Source organism: Chenopodium album, chromosome 27 (genome assembly GCF_948465745.1).
Source record: "Chenopodium album chromosome 27, dcCheAlbu1.1, whole genome shotgun sequence".
Lineage (NCBI taxonomy): Eukaryota > Viridiplantae > Streptophyta > Magnoliopsida > Caryophyllales > Amaranthaceae > Chenopodium > Chenopodium album.
The window spans coordinates 23,430,961-23,453,527 of NC_137860.1; the positions used below are offsets into that span (position 1 = coordinate 23,430,961).

The following is a 22,567-nucleotide window of genomic DNA, read 5'->3' on the forward strand; positions in this document are numbered from 1 at the left end:
TTCTTACATTCATTAGCATAATGTCCTAATTCTCCGCAAGACCAACATTTGCATGTTTTCTTTTTCTCTGGAAGATACGTTGCCTTTCTGAAAAACCTACTTGGTTTTCTATATTTATGTTTATAATACTTCTTCTTATAGGTTTCTCCTCTTGATCCATCAAATTTATTCTTTTATAATATCTTTTCTTATTATAGTTTTTCCTCTCACATCCATAGTTATTTGGGAAATTCCAACAAGTGAGGAATTGTCTCTTCATTTGTTGAGTTCCAGCAACCTCTCTACATTTCTTCTCAATCCATTTTCTGAGAAAAGCAATTCTATTACCTAGGGCATCCCTAGCTAAGAATTTATCTCTCCATTCTTGATATTTTTCACTAATTTCTTCATTGAGTGGACTTGGTAGTTTATCGTAGAACATTCCAAGATTTGTTTCATTTTCACCAATTTTATAATAATATGTTTCAAATTCCATGATGTAATTATCAACATATTTCATATTACAGATGGACAAATTACTTAACTTTCTTTGATATTCCATTCATTTTTCATTAGGATCAGCTCTAGGACCAATGAATTCTAACTCGATGTATTGACATAACTGTCTGAACATTCTAGTAGGAGATTCACTAGCTCTTAGTGTAGCTTTGACTTCTTCATCTATTCCATCGTACCAATCTTCTACACAGCCATAGAAACTATGTTCGATGTAATTTAGGAAATTTTCAGAAGTCCATTCAGTGTTTAAATTGAGTACACTACTCATGCTCTTTTTCCATTGATCTAAAACATATTGTCTATCTCTTACACCATCTAACTTAAGCTTATAGCCAGTTTGACTTATAGGTTCAAGGGTCACCTCTTCCTGTTTAGGAATTTGGTTTGGCATAACCTTGACACTAAAACGGGTAGTCTTCCCTGGTATGTATCTTGGTCGTGTGCAACTTCCTTCTCCTTGATACCTAGGTCTTTGGATAACATTGTTTACATTATTATTTTCTTTAATAATTTCTTCTCCAACATCATTACCATCCATTACCCTTTTACCTAGTTTATTTTCAATTTTTTGCTTAACCCTTTCTATAGGTAGAAAGTCCAAATCATCTAGTTTCATTAATCCCATTTGTTGATACAGGTCTTCTTCTAAAGTAGCATAGTTATTCTCATTAACTACACCAGCATCAATCATTTTTTCAGATATTATTTTCATGATATCATTTAGTTTATTAATATTTTCCTCTTTATCAAATAAGATTTGCAATTCTTCAATCGTTTTCTCCTGAAGATGATGGCTCATTTTTAGTTTCTTTGTTCTTTTCTTGATTACTAGTAGGTCTTTTAGGGAGTGATACAGTTAATTTCTTATTTTTATCTAAATTTTGAAAAGGATACTTATATTTATAAGGAATAACCTTATCCTTATTGGATGATATTTCTTTATTAAACTGATGTCTTACTTCGTTTGTTAAAGCAAGTTGTACTTGTTTAACTTGTTCTTTTAGCTCACTTAGGTTTTTATTAATCTCTGATATCGTTGTTGATAGTTTATGTTCACTACTCATGTAACGACAATGTATGCTACCAACTTCTACTTTAAGCTCACCAATTTGATCTACAATATAATTAAGGACTGGGCCAAGATTATTAGTATTTTCAAGAATATGATAGTAGTGTTTAAAATCAGGCTTCTTGCACTCAGTAAAAGGTCTAGTATTCTCCAGCTTTACTTAATTATTTAATTTAATTAACTATTTTACTTATATTTAACCGTATGGCTCTGATACCAAATTCTCCCAGTTGTACTACTAAAACAGTTTCTAATCCTATAATAATAGTATTGTCTTCCTTAATAACAGATTTTTCTTGGGCAATAACAGTATGCAACTGTATGCAAATAAAAGTACTACTGAAAAGAGAAAAACGACACTTTGATAACAATATTGAAGGAACATATAACAGTATTTAACTTTATTATAACAAGCATAGACTTAAAATAACAGTATAAAATAGCGGATTTTGATTTTCCAACACTTAGCGAATTTTTTTTTTTCAACGTAGGTATGGACATATGTTGTCCCTACCTGGTAGTGGGCAATACTTACTCCCTCAATTGAGTCTTTTTTTTGGTAATTATTAGGAAACTCTACCTACACTCTTGTCAAAACGACGCGCATAATACTAAATACCACTTTTTTATTTCACTATCTTGTTTACTCCGTCCAGAAACTTTCTTCATTCATCTCGTTTTTTACCAAATCTTCATTGTCAACGCAAGATCGTTATGAGGTACTGATTCCTCTCTTCTTTTTTTGGTGTTTAGAGAGCCACAAGGGCATGGGTGAGAAACAATCCCAAGATCTCCTGAAACTGGGAGAAAAATTTTAACCACTTTAGCTACTATCTCTCCTCTTCTTTTTCAATTTGATATACTTCATTATCTTTTCTATTTTTGCTCTTCCCTGGCGAAAAACAAAAAGGGTAAACAAAAAGGGATACCTTCCTTTTAGGGGAAAACATGCTGTAAATTACGCTTTGACAAACAAAACCACATAATTTCAAAACCAATTCCATTATAAACCCTAATTTGCAAACTATTTCAATTACAAAGAAATTGAATAAAAATATTGCAAACATTGATCTTACTTGGTGAGAAAAGTAGTTGATTGAAATAAAATGGACTGAATTTGTTAGAAAATTTTGAAGGGAGATTTTTTGGAAGCCACGATCTTGAGAAGAGAGAAAGAATTTGGGGGGAAATTTGGGCAGAAATTGGGGATTAGCAGAAAATCGAGGATTAGAGAAGAGAGGAGAATTCAGAGGGAAATGTGGAAAAAAAAAGGGGAGGGGGTCGTTTTTTTAAGTCACGTGCGAGGTAAACGCCGGAGAAAAAAGTCAATGGTCGTATTCCGATGTCAAAGTCCCCCCAAACAACAAAACAAACTTATGAAGTTCTTTTAAACCACTTTAAATATAGGAAATTTTGTCAGAAAAAACCATTTATAACAACTATTTTGCTGGAAAAAACCTTATAAAATTTTTTTGGCAAGGACAAACCAGATTGTAAAATATTTTTGTTGAAAACAACCTCAAATCTCTAATCACTCAATCAAATACTAATTTCCCCTTAATTCTTCTAATTACTCATTAACTCTCACTAACTATTTAATAATTAAGTTATATTTTTTAATTTTTTTAAAAAAAAAACAAAAACCACCCTCACCACCACCAGCCACCATCTAGCCACCCTATCCTTCTCCCCCTTCCATGGTAGCAGCCCTTTCCCCCCTCCCCAGCCGCCGCGTGGAACCCCTCACCCCTGCCGAACCGACCCCTCTTTCCCTATTACCCTCGCCGACCACCCTCCGGAAATCCACCCACCAATACCACCTTCCGACATGACCACAACCCAGAAAACCACCCCAAAACCCCAAGCAATACGCTTTATACACAACCAAATCCCCTCCTTGAACGCCGCAATTGCTTTTGGGTTGTTTCAATTACTCGCGGGGAAATTTTGATTCGGTGTGATTCTGGGTTGGATTCATTTATGGGTTAGGGTTTAGGAAGAGGTAGGTCGCGGCGAGGTGAAAGGGGAAAGGGAGGGGTTTGGTTCGACGGTGGAGGTTGGTCGGCGGGGGTTGGGGTTCTAGGCGGCGTTGGGGATGGGGGAGGGGGTTGCTGCCATGGGAAGGAAAGGGTGGTTGAGTGGTGGTGGTGAGGGTGGTTTTTGTTTTGGTTTTTTTTTTTAATTTATAAATCAACTTAATTATCAAATAGTTAATGAAAGTTATGATTAATTAGAAGAATTAAGGGGAAATTAGTTGTTAATTGAGTTATTAGAGATATCAGGTTGTCTTCAACAAAAATATTTTACAATCTGGTTTCTCCTTGCCAAAAATTTTTTATAAGGTTTTTTCCCACAAAATAGTTGTTATAAATGGTTTTTACTGATAAAATTTCCTTAAATATATAAAGTCCTAGACAAATAAGTGAACATATATGTCCTTTCTAGACAAATATTTCTAATTTTAATGTTCCATAATAAAATGTAAAGTTTTGGTAAGAACATTAAGAGAGGAGAAAGGAATTCAAAATTTTATGTTTTTTAATTAGGGTTGAAAGTGAGAGATAAAATTTTTATGTTAAGTAAGCATAATTAGGTTGCTTTTAACGATGTTTGTTCAGAAAAGCCCAATGAGTTGTTTTGGGAGACATTTTGTTCGAGAATTTATTTTTTCTTAAATTTTTTTTCCTTTAAATAATGGAGTAGTTCCTTACCAAAAAAAATAAAAAAATAAAAAAATAAAATAAATAAAAAATAAAATAAAAAATAATCCCTACTCCGTATCAAGCTAAATTTCGATTGCAGAGCATGTACCATTTGTTCATATTTAAATGCTTATTATGTCTTGTATTGTTTTGAACATGTAGTAGTCACTTAATTTAAAAACTGGGTATTGAAATCAAGTGATCAAATGTAATTTAATGGTGGAGGATAGAGAAAAAAAAGAGACATGGAACACTACATTTATGCGTAGTTTCTTGAACATACATATTGTTCCTGAGCTCGTAATCAAAAAAATGGGTTTTGAAATATGAAATCAAATGCTCAAATCATTTTTTTCAATTGAAATAACAAGAGTTCTCATGAAAGTTGAACAAATAGAAATTTATGAAATCACTGATGATTACTACAAAATATACTATTATTATTGCATTGTCTTTGATTCACATACATTTGAATCTAGAAAAGAACATACACCTATTTTCCTACTAACTAAATCAGTCCAATTACTGACAGAAACCACCCACATTTATTCATAAACCTGATCAAAGATGATACTAAAACTAACAACACGCCTAAAACTTGTAGTAAAGATGATCAAATGTACTAATTCAACTGTAACATTCAATAATCTTCATACTTACTCAACTAACTTACTAACAGAATACCTAACTCAACAGACTAACTAACTCAACCCAGTAAGCAGAAACCCCTCAAGAAGAATGATCTTGTGCAGGCTTCAATTCAATTGTAATTCCACAGACCTAGGTCAAGGTTAACGTCTTTTTGACCGCCTTCTCCTTTCTCCTCCGGCGCCACATTCTTGGCCTTCTCCTTCTCTTCCGGAGCCACATTCTTGGCCTTCTCTTTCGCCTCCGATCCGCTGCCACTTTCTTGGCCTTCTGCACCAATTTTCTTGGGCTTCTTCACCACTGACTGTTCAGAACCTCCACCGAGTACTATCTCCTTCCTCTTGTTCTTCGCCCCGGGCCCGATGCTTTCCTCCCTCTCCTTCTCCTTCTTTTCCAAAGAGTGGACTTTGCAGGAAATCGAACACCACAATGCAGGTTCCTTGATGGGATATCCGCAAGATGCACAATAAACAATTTGTTCCTTCTTGAGGCGAAATCCGCAAGATGCACAATTAACAATTTGTTCCTTCAAATATTTCTGACCACTTAGACATCTTGCTTTAATTTCATACACCAGTTCCATAAATCTGGGATGCTTATAACCCTCTATGCCAGAGTCATCAAAAACTTGTTTCCCTAATTTTTTAATATCATTCTTTTTGTAACAATAACGGCTTAAATTTGAACCCTTGAATGCTCGAATTACTTTATGCCCTTCTTTGATTTTATGTTCACTCTCTGCTTCCCCTTTCGACATCGTATCGCCGCCGCATTCAGTGCAGAAATAAGCTTTGGCTAATGGTCTTGATGTGTCAAATTCGGCATTGATGAAAGATATTAACGAAGCTAGATCATCCATTCTAACTTTCATTTTTTGTTCTTCACTTTTTTGAGTATCCATTTTTGTGTCTTGATTCTCTAAGGAAAATTGTGGAGGTTTGTTTTAGTTTTTGGTTATGCAAATGAAGCGGCAATTTGATTTCGTGGAGTTAAAGTTGTATATATAGAGAGCATTTCTTGAAAAAAGATCTGTTATTATGTGTAAGATTAGTTTCCCCTGAAATTTCTCTGTTTTAATATGTTGGAAGTCGTACTGTTGTAATAGTATCTAGTTATCTACTGCCTCCTTATAAAAATTTATGCAACTCCGTATTACGAGTAATATTCTAATCATCATCAATCAATAATTTGGTTTCTAAATTTTCATTTCTAACAATTATATAGACAATTAAATTAATTCAACACTTTTTAAATAAATAAACTATAATCTATTCGAGACATATCAAAGAAGAAAAACAACTTATCGTTATATATATAGATTATTTCATAATCTTTTAAGAAAAATGGGCGTACCGTACACAAATATTGTACATAAAGGGTAAAATTAACTTACAATAATGAAGTACTTCTTATAGTTATGTTGACGGTGTAGATATGCTCATGGTGAATCTAATGGAGTAAGTTTTGTCAAACTATTACAACTAAAAGATAAATGATGATTGTAAAAAAAAAAAAAAAAAAAAAAAAAAAAAAAAAAAAAAATAGAAAAGATAAATAATAGAGGAAATACGTAGTATAAGTTAAAAAATGTTGGGGCCGATCCAACCTTAAAAAAACCCAACCCGACCAGTTCAAAACAAATATGGCTCCTTGGGTCACTTATTGAGCTTGGGCCTATTGTTTTAATGTGGGCATGGCCAGACCCTCAACAGGTAATCAAGGCCCAAATGAATCTTATTTTTTGGTAATTATCTATCCTTATACCCTAGAGTAGGGAACTCTACCCACCCCTCCTCCCCTCCCCCTTTAAAACAATACACATAATAATAAGGAAATTTTGACTTTTGCTACCTCACAATCACCTCAACTTCAATTTTGCTACCTATCAAAACTTTAATTTTATTTTGCTACCTAACATTTACACTTTTTTTAAGTTTTGCTACCTGTGTCTAACTTTGTTACTGTTAACGTTAAGGGGCCCCACTCCAACTCTTGTTTTCTCCGTTCAAAAACTTTCTCCATTCATCTTGTTTTTCATCAAATCTTCATTGCCTACGCAAGATCATTATTGAGGTACCAATTTCTCTCCTCTTTTTCAATTTGATGTATTAATTTTTCTATTTTTGCTCTTCCATGGCGAAAATCAAAAAGGGAAAAATAAAGGGATATCTTCCTTTTAGGGGAAAACATGTTGTAAATTACGCTTAAACAACAAACCTTATAATTTCAGAATCAATTCCATTATAAACCCTAATTTGCAAACAATTTCAATTACAAAGATATTGAAGACAAAAATTGCAAACATTGATCTTACCTGGTGAGAAAAGTGGTTAATTGAAATAAAATGGATTGAATTTGTTAGAAAGTTTTGAAGAGAGAAAGGATTGGGGTTCGGAAGCCACAATCTTGAGGAGAGAGAAAGAATTTGGGGGAAAATCTGGGCAGAAATTGGACATTAGCATAGAAGAGAGAAAGAAATAAATCGGGGATTAGAGAAGAGAGAAGGAGGAATTGGAGGGAAACGTGGAAAAAAAAAGGGAGAGGGTCATTTTTTTAAGTCACTTGTGAGGTCAACGCCGGAGAAAAAAAGTCAATAGTTGTATTACGACGTTAAAGTGCCCCCAAACAACAAAACAAACTTATAAAGTCCTTTTATACCACTTTAAATATAAGGTCATTCTAGATAAATAAGTGAACATATGTGTCCCTTCTAAACAAATATTCCTAATTTTAATGCTCTATAATAAAATGTAAAGTTTTTGTAAGAACTTAAGAGAGGAGAAAGGAATTCAAAATTTTATGTTTTTTAATTAGGGTTGAAAATGAGAGATAAAATGGTTATGTTAAGTAAACATAATTAGGTTGCTTTTAACAATGCCGGATCAGAAAAGCCCAAATGAGTTGTTTTGGGAGATATTTCGTTCGAGAATTTATTTTTTCTTTTTTTTTTTCCCCTTTAAATTAAGGAATAGTTCCTTTAAAAAAATAAATTTAAAAAAAAAATAAATAATATATATATTAAACTAAATTTCGATTCCTGAGCATGCACCATATGTTCATATGTAAATGCTTTGAACATGTAGTACTTGGGTATTGAAATCAAATGATCAAACGTAATTTAATGCTACCCATAAATGATTTTAAAAAAAAATAAAAAATGGATACATTATTTAGGTCCACCGAAAATGGCATAAGGATAGAGAAAAAAGAGACAGGGAATACTATGTATTAATGCGTAGTGTTTTTTGAACATACATATTATTCCTCAGCTCGTAAACTAAAAAATGGGTATTGAAATATGAAATTAAATTATCAAATCACTCTCTCCAATTGAAATAACAAGATAATTTATTGATCTTTTGGGCAAAATTACCAAGATTGCTCGAGGAACTTTAATTTAACGCGACTCAACAATTAATCAAGCAAGATGGATGAAATTACAAGAAAGTTTCATAATCTTTTAAGCAAAGTGGGAGTACTGTACAATCAATATTGTACATCAAGGATAACATTACCTTAAAATAATGAAGTACTTGTGGATAAGTTGATGGTATAGATATGTCATGGTGAATCTGTGGAGTAAGCTTTGTCAAACTATTACAACTAAAAGATAAATGAGAGAGTAAAAAATAGCTCAAGTAGTTAGAGCCTCTTTCCTCTCTCCCGATTCTAAGATATCTTGGGTTCAATTTTCACCCTCATCCTATTAGCTCTCTAAACAACAACAATAATAAAATTAAAAAAAATAGATGAATAGAGAAAGTATACGTTAAAAAATGTTATGTCTGGTCCAACCTTAAAATATACCCAACCGGCAAGTCCATGCTACAGTAAAACAAATCTGGCTCCTTGGGTCACGTGCTGAGATTGGGCCTTTTTTTGTAATGTGGGCATCGCCAGACCCTCAACTTGTATTTAGGGCCCAATTGAGTCTTTTTTTGGTTTGTCGTGGCCTAGTACGTCAATCCTGGTCCGAACTCAATTAAAGCATGACCCAATCCTTGCATTTTGTACTTGTACTTTGTACTCATAAACTTTTTATGTTTTACTTCGTCTTATATGTGACTGGCTACATTATGTGGCCAATTATAAAATAACAAAATAATCCTTATAATACTGATCAAGTAAAGCTTTTAATACTGACTTATTAACTCCCTATAACACTAATCGAATAGCCCTATAATACTAACCAAGGAATCTTTTAACACTGACCATCTGACCAAATAAACCCTATTACACTAAAAATCTAACCCTCATGATAAATGGTCTAACAGTGTAACTAGCTACATATAAAAGTTTGTGTTATTTTGTTTAATTTTATAATATACTTTGTGTGTCTTTTATTTTGTCACCAGCAGAGGCGGGCCTAGGAAGGCACAAGGGGTAGCACATGCTACCCTTGAAAATTAAATAAATAAATAAATAAATAAAGAAAAAAAAGTTGATCAAAGAAACCTATTATTATACATAGGTGGTTCTTTGATTCAGGCATAGCAAATTGATTGTACTCCATATAAAAGCCCGTGCTTTTTGTTTCAAACTAAAAGAGACCTCTGTTGTGTACACAACCAGTATATATTTTATATATATACTCATAATTTTAATGATGTAAATCATAATTTTTTTTTTTGAAACCTTGAATGAGCAACTTATTATTTTTAAAACTCCATTATCTGATCAAATTCTTACCATTCTACTGCACGTACTTATATTTCAATACATACATAAAATTTGAAAACACAATCAATTCAATGTTTAATTGTACAATGTAACATCTTCTTTACTACGGAGTACTAAATAGTACTTCGTATTTAGTTTTATATGTATGAGTAACACAATAAAGAAAATTTATAATATAAGTACAAATTACCATATACAAAGTATTAATTTTTAAACTTGTGAATGATAGATATGTATTACATCGAAAGGTAATATTTTGAACATGTAAAGTACTTTAAAAGTTGATCATTTTATTATATTGAACATTCCTCAAAAAAAAAAAAAAAAAAAAAAAAAAAAAAAAAAAAAAAAAAAAAAAGGTAGAACATATATATTCATGAAAATATTAATGCATTTTCCTTTTTCGAATATATATAAGTTGAACTAATACAGTCATGCAAGGGTTAACATAATAAAGCCATAACTAAAAGTTAGGCCTCTTACTTATCAAGATTAATTGAATTTAAAACCTTGTTAACTCATTTTAGATACCTAAAAAGCATATTATCATGATATCATCAATCCGTACTACAATCCTTTTGGTTTTTTCTAGCAATTACTACAATCAAGACATAATCTCAATTATCAATGAAAAACCTAGATTTAAAGTATGCTTTTGTGTTCTTTAAACAATTTCACAGTATCTTTACCAGTAGTTACCCCACTCACTCCTCCAGAAATCTCCCACTCTTTTACAGTTTTACCCCACGTAGCAACCCATTTCGACACGTGTCCCCCATGTGTCGTCCTCTAGAACACCCTCTTCACCACTACTTATATACTCCTTTAAACCACTAAAATAAAACTTCCTCTTCAATCTTTCAATTTCACAAATAATCAAACAAACAACTTACAAATACAAAATTCTATTTGACAAAAAAAGAAAAAAAAAAGTTAGTCAAGAAAAAATGGCTCCAAGAAAAGGAAGAAAAGTAGTTAAGACTACCACCAAAGTTGTTCAAGAAACAATTGAAGTCATTTCTCATGTTGGAACACAAGAGACCCAAACCCAAACCCAAGCCCAAGCCCAAGCCCAAGCCCAACTCGAAGCCCAATTCCAATCCCCCCAACTCGAAGTAACCGAGCAAAGGGAGGAGCAAACCTCCGTAACAACCAAGTCAATCCCAATCGAAGACAACGACGAAGACGAGACCCAAGAAGAGGATGCCCAGCCCAATAAGCAAGTGAAAAAGGAAAGCACAACAACACCAAACAAAGCACAAGAGGTAAAGAAGGCGGTATCGACAACGGGCCGAAAGCGGGGTAAGAAGAGGAAGGGGGAAGGAGAAGGGTACAAAAGGTATGTGAATAGGGTGTTAAAACAAGTGCACCCGGGTATGGCAATAACGTCAGGGGCAATGATGGTAATTAATAATTTTATGAGTGATATGTTTGAAAGACTTGCTATGGAAGCTTCTAGACTCAATAAGTATAGTAAGAAGCAGACGATGTCGGCGAGAGAGATACAAGGTGCTGTTAAGTTGGTGTTGCCTGGTGAGCTTGGTAAACATGCTATTGCTGAAGGGAGTAAGGCTGTTACTAATTATATAACCTATGATTCTAAGAAATCCAAGGAGTTTACTAAATCGTAATGTAGTGTATGGTATTTTGGACCAAAATGTATAACCTATGTTTTTTTTTTGGTAGGGTTGACGTAGTTTTAATTAGTTGTAGGGAATGTTTTAGGATTAATTAATTAATTGACTTGTTTATGTTGTAGGATGGCCCCACATTTTGTTGTTGATGTACAAAGTGGGGTTCGGTAGGTTTTTATTTGGTTGTGATCTTTGAAATTGTGTTGGATTTATTATTTGTGTGGATTCTAATTTTCGATTATGGTTACGTTGTACTTAGGGTTATGGTTAAGTAACTAATTAACATGCCGTCCAACATGCTTGATACAATCGATTTTTACAAAACCATCCCTTGAAATTGCTCGTGTACGTAACGAGTTTCAATTGTTTATTATATGCACATTTTTATTTAGAGAGCCATAAGAACAAGTGATAAATATATTAATCTCAACTAGAATTCATTGAAACCGAAAAAGAAGCTTGCTCTAACTAACCAAGTTACCTATTAACATGATTTAAATTGATTGTAATCTCTTAATAATCTACTACTTTTTTTTTCCATTTTCGTGATCAATTCATGCCATGTTAGTTTATAGTTTATACCACATTTAATCACGTCTCTAATTCTAAACCGAACATGAAAATTTGGTTTCATTCGGCTCCTTTAAATAATACTCCGTTACAATACTTTATTTCGTTTCTGTTTTAGTGTAAGTTTTCACTAAAAGATCGTTTCCGTTTTAGTGTTTAAGTTTTCACTAACTTTTAGTGTTTCTAATACAGGTATATAAGAACAAACTTTTATTTTTATAGTAGCATATTGCGATGCATGGTTTATAAATCAAATTATTAGAATCCTATAGGGAAAAAAAATCAATTAGTAATAACGAGCTCATTTACTAATATTCGATATAAAAATTAAGGAACGTAATTTGAATAGCATTATAAGTTATTTATGTTTTTTTTTTATAATTTTATTTTATAAATTGAAAAATAAATGAATTTTACTCCTCATAACTAGGGTTGCTCGTCGGTCCAAGATCGGACCGAACCGACTCAGATTAAGCCGAAGACCGAAAATTAGAATTTTAAGAATCTGGACCAGACCGATAAAGCTAAGATCAACCTGGACCAGACCGAAAGAATCGATCAAAAACTCGGACCGGACCGCTTTTGACCGATTTTAGAATTTTTTTAAAAAGAATACTAAATTTTAATAAAGTTGTGGAAAACAAGAAAAAAAATAAAGGAAAAATTATATTTTTTTCCTCTTTTTTTGTATGTTTAGTACAATAAACTTATGAATTTCAAGTTTACTAAACTTATTAAGGATAATTTTAACCATTATTTAAGGTTTCACGCATAATTTTTATAGGATTTTGGACTGGACCGGACCGAAGACCGAACTATTGCATTTCAAGACCCGAAGACCGGGATGGTCCGGTCCATTTTTCGGTCTGGGGTGGTCCGGTCCATTTTTCGGCCCGGACCGATTTATGAACACCCCTACTCATAACCATATAAGAGAAGTTGATTTATTCATTTCCTATCTCCCGTAGAGAAAAAAACTAAAATTTACTTGTTATACATTCCGCTTCAGTACGTAGCTACAATCTAATACGAAGTTCTTGTATGTTTTACCCATCATATTCACCAAAATCTTTAGTTATTATTATTATTATAAATTTAGCAAAATTTTCTTTGGAAAATATTTTTTAACTTTTAGATGTATGTTTTTTAATCTAAGTTAACTTTAGTTTACTTTAGGCTAGTATAGTAAAAAATTGGAAATTCATGTTTATTTAAAATTGCATTAGATATGTAGTCTAAAATTACATAGGATGGAAAATATTAGTTACAGAAATGGAATGTATATAAATCAATATAATCACAATTGTATTATATGACTAGATTAGGTCCCGTGCCATACACGGTTATTTCACTAAATTTAATCAATAAAAGAAAAAATATATATTAAAAAATAGCATAGATAAAATACATCTATAACATATGTATTATCTTCTTATTTTGCGTATATAATGAAATGAAACATAAAATATAACGCAAGAGTTAGTTAGGCAAATGAATATATTAAAACTACATCTACATGTTAGACCATATGAGTGTTTTAAAAATTTAATGATAAACTAGTATAAAATTTTCTTTTTATTAATTAAAACGTATTTAAAATTGTGTATTACACTTAATGAGTAGGAATGATAACCCTGTTTTGATATTAAGTCAAATTTTTTCCTAAATTATGAAAGTATTGGAGATAAAAATACAAAGAATTTAATCAAATTATCTTACATGATTATTACATGTATAGATAAAGTTCTTATAATGTTATGTTATGTTGCTAAACTCCCTTCATACTTTTATTAAGCTATTCATATTAAAATTAGGCGAAAAACCAATTAAGTATTATAAAATATCAAAATCCCCATTCACTAATAACTTGTGTAGTATAAATCTATTCTTTAATAGATTCATAATTTTAAATTATATTAATCAATTGAATGAAAAAAATTATGATGTATTAAAGATTTGTCATAGAAAGTAATATTATGGAAAACGAAATAATAACTAAAAGGAATATATTTGCTATAAAAGATACGTATAAAATATTTGAAATAATATTATGATAGTTATATTATACCAAACTTCTCAAAGAAGATTTTAACAAAAAAGGGAAGAATTGTTTTAGAAGGTAAAAACTACACTAGGGAATGACATGTGTCAATTATGGTGTTTGTTTTAGTGTTATGTTAATATCGAATTGGTGAATATTTTGTGTATAACTTATATTAGGTAATTAATGACATTGACTAAAACAATAAAGGAAAAAATAGGGAGGGAATTTTGGAGGGAAAAAACAGCACTAGGAAATTCCTGGTGTTTGTTTTAGAATTATACTATTTTAGATAGCACGGTATAATACTTTCCTTATTTATTAATTAAAAAACGTATAAAACGAAATCATTATTTGTAAAAAAAACATTATATATTTATAATAAACATTACATTGTAATATTTTATAGTACAAATAATGTGGGAAGAAAGAGGTACATAGTAATAATAATTTTAGTATTCGTAATATTAAAGCTTATTCCTTATTCTCAACTAAGTAGTATTATTACTATTATATATAGTATTACATAACAATTTTTTTTATTCTTTACTATTACAACTTTAAATTTTATTTAAATTATTATTATTATTATTTTGGTGTTTAGAGAGCCACAAGGGCGGGGGTAAGAATCAATCCTAGGATCTCCTGGAATCGAGAGGGAGCTCTAACCACTTGAGCTATCCCTCACTCTCATTTTATTTAAATAAATAAATAAATAAATAAATTTTTTTTTTTAAATTATTATGGTTGGGCATCATTCCCTTCCCTAAATATAGGGCTACTAAACTTAACAAACAAACAAACAAAAAGTAACAAACTTTTTAGCCTGAAAATTTTTATGAGGTAATGACATGTATGCTTTGGGGATAATAATGGGGATTACTTTAATATATAGTATAAATAGATAGATATTGATATGTACACAATTAAAATTTGAAAACTACAAGACGATTCATTTAAAATAGGCAAAATTGGCCTCAATAGCACGAACTTTTAACAAGGTGCAAGTAGCAGCATGAACTTTGACTAGTATCTATAACAACACAAACTTTTTTATTAGGTGCACAAAGTATCATGAATGAAGCTTGATACAAAACATTTTGACGAAGACATGGTATCTAATATTTCATTATTATAAAAAATCTTTTAGTATTGCGTGCCTCAATTTTTTTAAGGGCAAAAAAATATTAAACAAGGTTTTGGAGGTCAATTTAGTCAAATTTGAGATCAACTTTAGCATAAAATATTACAAAAAAAAAAAAAAGATCGCTTTGCGTGTTATAAAAATGTCTTGGTCAAAGTATTGGCTCAATTTGGACCTCCAAGACTATATGATATCAAAATTTGCAAACAGTTAATAGAATATTAATATTTGATAAAGTTTTCGATCCTAGGTTTCATTGATGGTATTTTGTGCACCCAACAAAGAAGTTGGTACTGTTACAGTTACTAGTCAAAGTTCATGCTACCATATGCACCTTGTTAAAAGTACCTGTTGTTGAGGCCAATTTTGCCTTTAAAATACATTATTTGTACTAATTTATTCTTCTCATCCAATTACTATTACTATCTATCATGGATTCATGGTACTAATAATATTCTACTTAGTTTATATCTAATTTGCCACCACCAAATCAAGGATGTTGTTCAAGGGAAAGGAAAGAGCATTGCTGTTGCAAAACCACCAAGGTGGGTTGGACCAACATCAGGTTTTGTCAAGCTAAGTGTTGATGGTGCTTGGAGGAATTCTGCAGATGTTGCTAGAGGTGGAGTTATCAGGACCCCATCTGAGGCTGGTACATAGGTTTTTCCAGCAAGTATATTGCTATTACTCCTTTAGCTGCAGAACTATATGCTATAAGGGAAGGTCTGTAGATGGCTAAGGAATTCAAGATCAAATTCATGGAAGTGGAAACAGATGCTGAGGTGCTAATCCGCATGCTGTCAATAGCCACCACCAACCCACATCACGAGGTTGCAGCTGTGCTATTGGATGTTGCTCATTTGTTTACGTTGAAGAGCTGGACCATACATATGGTCCATATCCCCAAGGAAATGAACAGAGTGGCTCATAATCTAGCCCAGTATGCTATGAACATGAATCTAGGCCACAAGATGCACTTCTCAGTTCCAGATTCTGCCAAAGTCGAGGCTGAAGCAGATCTGATAGATATTCATGCTGCAAACTAATCTTTGTCTGAATGTTATTTTTTGCCCCTGCTACTCAGTAGCAATGAATGTGTATAAAACTAAGGGTAGTATTTTTGGGTTCCACAGCCCTAACTTCATCTTTATCTGGATCATACTCACTGTGGAGAGTATAATCCTTAGGCCCTGTTTGATTCACCTTAATTTTGCTGAACTGAAATTATTTTTACTGAACTGAACTTATTTTTACTGAACTGAACTTAATTTTACTAAACTAAAATTATTTTTACTGAAATTAAATTATTTTTACTGAACTGAAATTATTTTTACTGATTTTCAATTATAATTCTCTTTAAGAAAACTGAATTTTACTGAACTGAACTTATTTTTACAGAATTGAATTATTTTTACTAAACTGAAATTAATTTTACTGAACTGAACTTATTTTTACTGAAATGAAATTATTTTCACTTAATATTATTTTTTTAAGTTGAAAAGAACAAGGCCTTAGAGGCCTTGCTACTCCTTTATGGCATTAGCCTAATATAATATTATAGTCGCTTTGTGTTTAAAAAAAAATATCTAATTTGCCACCTCTATTCTATGAAGTAGTTATTTTTAGGTACAAGAAAATAGAATTGGAGTATTAAGATCAATCTACAATGAGCCACTATATAGGTACAACCAAATAGGATTGGAATATTACGATCAATGTACAATGAGCCACTATATAGGTACAACCAAATAAAATTGGAGTATTAAGATCAATGCGATGAGCCACACAATGTACAAGCTGAACCACGAGACAACACTCAATAACTACAGGATATAATTGGAGATGGTGCCACTATAATTAGTTGAGTGACTAGATATGCACGGAACATAAGTCACATAGACAAGGGTAGTACACTAGTAGGTAGTAACCCCAAATTAGGGGATTTAAGGACATACACAAATTTAATCGTACTATTTCCCACCTTAGCTTGTACTCCGTTCTCAGCAACTTAGTATATTATGGTTCACATACATCACAAATTGTATAAAGTTAGATGACTAATAATGAAATTGTAAATTGGGACCCTACACTAACAATATTCAACAAAATCCACATTAATATATAGCGGTACATGAATTCGACAAAAATGATTGGGTCACTTTCGAGTACAACTTAGATTAAATGGATTTGTTCATATGCCAGTGTTGCATTATTTTAGATGCTCCTAGAAGTTTCTTATCTTAATTTTGCTTCCTATACTATCTAGTAGTATCGAATAAAAGTTTAGCTTTGATCGAATTGTTTAATTAAGCGCTGCTATACTCTCATCCACAAATGCTAGTGGGATTCTATTTATATAATAAAAATAATAATTTCATGATTTAATCAGCTCATAATTCTAGTACATCATATATAAGTGTCATTTTATGGCGCTAAACATTTCTAGAATTTCCAAGTATCATCTTGTATAATATTATGGTAATGATTTCTAGAGAAATTACATTTAGAGCATCTTATGTTAGCAAACTTGGAGCACTTTTATGAGGAAGTTTATACAATCTACTAGCATGCGCATATGCTCATGATCTCACTACCATAGTGTATATTGGTATTGGGTAATATTTTGGAGCAATCCACCTATTCGATCCTCAAGCTTTTCTCTATACAATATATTTTGGCTTATAACGATTACTTACAATAAATTCGTATTTCAATTCATCTCCATTATAAAGTTTACTATTTCTAAGAAATCAAGAATTGATCGAAAATCCTCTTATACACATAATTTAATATCTATATGAACTAATTCTTTTTATACTACTTTTCTAGTTTATTTCTTGTAATGTATAATTTAGTCCAAGTAATTTGTGATTTATTATATGTAATGGATTTTTGAGCACTTGTTGTTCGTGGTTTTATTTATTCTTATATTTAAGGATATTAACCCTTTTAGAGTTGATTCCATCTTGTAATGTACATTTCACCCCCTACTATTTCATGATTCATAATACTCTTCTTTTTATAATTAATAGAATTTCAAGTGCTTGTTGTTCATGGATCATGGTTGTACATATTTGTGAATGTTTCTCGTATTAAAGTGTGTTACTCTTTATTTCATGCCTTCATGTCTTGCTTTAATTCTTTCCCTATTTATTCTTCTCAATCCCTACTTCGTTTTTCCTCCATATCACAATCTTAATAGAATCAAATCTCATTTTATTGTCGAGCAATTTATAGTTCAATTGTTTTATTTGTACTTTAACACTTGGCTTTGTAGTTGTAAGATCGGAAGGAAAATATATAAATATTACATTATATTGCTTATACTAGACACCTTATTGATTCTAGCTAGCTGAGCTTTAGTAATTGGTCACATATGTTTCGAATTGTACAAACACACCACCATCATTGAAATATAAAGACTTTCATTTTCATATGCGTATTCAACTTTAGTTTAATACCAATAAACCATACATGCATATCCTTTTGACATTGAACTTGAGGAAGACAATTAATAATGTGACAATTAACTACTCCCTCCGTCCCAAAAAGAACAACCCATTTGACCAAAACTTCGTCCCAAAAAGAATGACCCATTTGCATTAAAACATCCACCAATTTGCTACAATATTTGTGCAAAATTAGCTTCCACATATAAAATTTGACTTTTCATGTTATTTTATTACTTTCTCTCTCTATTTTTTTACAAATCCCATGTAAATTTATCTTTCCAATATACTTTTACTTATTTTTACTTAACTTCCTTAATACCCGCGTAATCAACCCAAATGGATCGTTCTTTTTGGGACGGAGAGAGTAATAAACATCTTAGTTGGACCATTTTTAGAATGGGTCACATTTTAACTTTTTCTCTCCTCAAATACTAATAAAAAAATTTAGATAAAACTAATAAAGCACAAATGAAATACAAAGTATTAATAAGCTCATTTATACAAGCATTTTTCTAACCGAACTACGTCTAAATAAATCAAAACCGTCTTTGACAAAAGTGCTTAACATTCATTAGTTCATTACCACTACGGCACTACCTATGTACAAATTCACATGTCTTTCAATAAAAAAAACAAAAAGACAAATTAATTTTAATGCAATCAACACACTCTCATCATTCTCTATTTTTGATAGCCATCAAAAACTCAACGATCGATGCAATCTAACTCTCTCACCAAACCACACACAACTAGTACTTCTCCTCTCATCACCTGTTGTAGACCCCACTTCCCTCCTCTCCTCATTCCACGTGTCACCACCTTCCACCACCAATCTCACTTCACTCCCACCACTACTCCCACTACTCTCCCCACCACTTCCTCCACCCTCCACCGCCACTGCCGCCACCACCTCGATTTTAATTTTTTCCTCCTCTTCCTCCACCAACAACTTCGCCGTCCGACAAAGAGGACACGTCACGTGACTTTCAAGCCACGTGTCAATACACTCAACATGAAACACGTGACCACAATAAGGTATCTCCTTAATTAATTCCTTCTCCTCAAACTCACTCAAACAAATTGCACATTCCACCTCATCAATCATCATCCCCTGCTTCCCCTCCCCAGGAAAATAAGCGTGCACCGGCAGTGCCTTCACCACCTTCGCATCAACCCCTCTCGCCGAATCCCTAGTCCTCGACGAATACGACGTCGTCAAAGGAAGACTGCCATCTCTCTGAGAACTACTGGAGCTCCGACGTCTTCGGGTCGGGTCAACTGACGGTTCGTCACTAAAACGACGAATGTAAATTGAAAAAAAGCCCATAAAAAACAAGGCCGTTAAAAGGACTAATACAGTTAACGCCATTGCAGAATCAAAGGGAGGATTAAGCTTAAGACTGTTGTAATAATTACTAGTAGTGGGATTATCTTCTCTTTGGTAATTTTTCGACGGCGAATGCGTCGGAGAATAGTGTGATAATGATAATACAGATGGGTTATGGTCTTCTTCTATTGGGAGTAATTTTCTGATTTTCAGCGTCATTTTTTTTTTTTATTTTTTGATTTTTGGGTGTTTGTTTAACAAGTGTTGAGTAGTACGGAGAGGAGGTTTGATTGATAGTTGAAGTGTTGGAAGTGATAAGAATTAAGAATGGGGGAATTAAATGAGGGAGATTGAGTGAAAGAATAAAAGAGGGAAATGGGGGGTTAAGGTGGGGTATGGTCAAGTCGGTAGTAGAAGGGACCCATTTTTAAGACGTCTTATCAAATTGGAATTTTACGTAGGTTAATTCAGATCGGGTTAGTTTAAAGGAAGTCCTAATACAATAAAATTACATAACAACCTTTTATACCGCTGAAGCTGTTTTTTTAAATATTACTACTAAGAGTGTCTTTTATATTATTCGAAGCATGTAACTATAGAGTACATATTATATTACCTCTCTATAGTACTCTCAAGATGTCATTATTTAAAAATTGTCATTATTATATACGAAGTATTTGCTTGTGTGTGATGTATGAGGAATTCCTCATTAGTCTATAAGGTCTGTTTGAGAGTGGAAGAAGGTAAAGAATTTCAAATTACTAAAGTTTGCTTAATGGTGCAAGTTAGAACATGCATCTGGTTATACGTAGCTTTATATGAAACTAGAGTATATTCTTATAATCAATACACAGTAAATTATTTTTTATTCATGCTCGGTTTTAGAAATTAATAATAATTGAAATATAGAAGCTTATTTTAAAAAAAAAATGCATTCCAAAAATCATTTATAACAACAAAATAACATTTGATGAGGTTTTTAAGAAAATTAATATTTTAGCTAAAAAAAAAATAATGCTATATGTCTATATGTAATCCTTAGAACTACAAAAGTAATACTCCCTCTGTCCCAGTTTACTTGCAACATTTTAACTAGATACGCTTGCCGATGTACATGTTTGAACGTCGATATCTTAATTATATTATATGCTTATAAAAGCTATGAAAAGTTTATATTAAGAAACTATACATTAAAATAGACCCAACATCTTACATGACTACATTGACTTTCGTATAATAGCTAAAAAAGATTGTCAAAGTGAGATGTGTGAATAGTATAAAAAGTCAAAATGTTGCGAGTAATTTGGAATGGCAGGATTAGTTTTTTTTTACTCGCTTGCATGTTAAACTATAAATTGGTGTAACTTTTACTAAGGGTCTGATCACATTTACTTAATTTCAGTTTAGTTCAGTTAAGCTCCAATCAGTTCAGTTCAGTCCATTTCAGCTCCTAATTTCCTTATCTTATACTTCCTCCGTTTTCTTTTACTTGCAACACACCTTTTAGGCACGCAGTTTTAGGAGATGATTAGTGAGGGTAAACGAGCGATTTTATCAATATAATTTTTACACGAAGATTAGAATAGGGTTAAGTATCATTTGTAAAAATTATAATGATTAACTTATCTGTTTACATTACTTAAACACGACCTCAAAACACGTGCCACAAGGCTGTGTTGCAAGTAAAAAGAAACGGAGGAAGTATGAAATAAAATGTTAATTTCAGCTCAATTCAGTTCAGTTCAGTTCAGTTAAGCTCCAATCAGTTCAGTTAAGGTCCAATCAGTTCAGTTCAGCTCAGTTCAGCAAATACATGGCCGACCCTTATGGTGTGCAGGGTGAGCTGTTGCTCAGGGCCCAAAATCTGATGGGGCCCCAAACTCTTGAATTTGACTATTTTGTTGCAAATATATTAAACTGCAAAGAATTTGGCATAGTGGCAATACAACTATACTATATGTTTCTTGGTCTAGTGTTCAAATCCTATGATGATTGATATAATTTTTTTTTATTTTGTTTTGATGATAAAAAGTCGTCAATACATATAATTAACTAAAAAAATTTTGTGTTCTTGGCTTTTTTCCCATACTCCTTATCAAACAACTAATTGTAATTATTTAAGATTACCAAGGTAACTACACGACATGGGTCTAATTTTGTATATTGTGTATCTTTAATATAGAATATAAATTAATTAAAGGGCTTATATTTTTCTAAATTGCACAGGGCCTCCATATTTATTGGGACGGCCCTGAGCAAATATGAACATGCCCTAATTAACCTAATAGAGATTAATGCATTAATCTCGAACATTAAATCTTACACGAGGCCAAATACTTGTACGAGGCCAAGACACATTATTACATGAGTAACATGACTCATTAGTGTGAATGTGTGAATAATGTGCAATGTTTTAAAAAAGTCTAGATTGTACGTGAAGTTATCAGAGGTTTCTGGGTAATATGAGTAAGAATCTTGACAGAATATAATTAATAAAGTTATAAAGGTGATTATAATAATTAGTACGAGTAATAGTGAGGTTGAGGTGGTCGTTTTCTCAATTCTCCCGAAGTTTGTAAATTTGTCTCTAACCTAAAAAGCCAAAAACATACTGTAAACTGCAGCTCTTGATGCCTGAACTCTGATTATGATGTATTCAACACCAAAGTCACACCGTTATTAAATCTACGGCGTTCCTTTTAAAAAATATATATATTTATTTATTAATCTTCGGAGTTACTTATGTTCATAGCCATTTCTCACTATTGTACTGTACTCGCTCCGTCCTAAATAGTTAGATGT

At 32.1% G+C, this 22,567-nt stretch overlaps 2 protein-coding genes across 2 annotated transcripts; one reads left to right on the forward strand and one right to left on the reverse strand.

The window, feature by feature from the left end:
* Positions 1-10,544: 10,544 nt before the first annotated feature.
* Positions 10,545-11,354, forward strand: LOC145620892 (uncharacterized). Its single transcript, XM_081675617.1, has one exon. The coding sequence runs from the start codon at positions 10,545-10,547 to the stop codon at positions 11,226-11,228; it is 684 nt and encodes a 227-aa protein (XP_081531743.1). The 3' UTR covers positions 11,229-11,354.
* Positions 11,355-18,846: 7,492 nt separating this feature from the next.
* On the reverse strand, positions 18,847-20,093 carry LOC145621362 (uncharacterized). Its single transcript, XM_081676094.1, has one exon. The coding sequence runs from the start codon at positions 19,982-19,984 to the stop codon at positions 19,136-19,138; it is 849 nt and encodes a 282-aa protein (XP_081532220.1). The 5' UTR covers positions 19,985-20,093; the 3' UTR covers positions 18,847-19,135.
* Between the last annotated feature and the right edge of the window lie 2,474 nt (positions 20,094-22,567).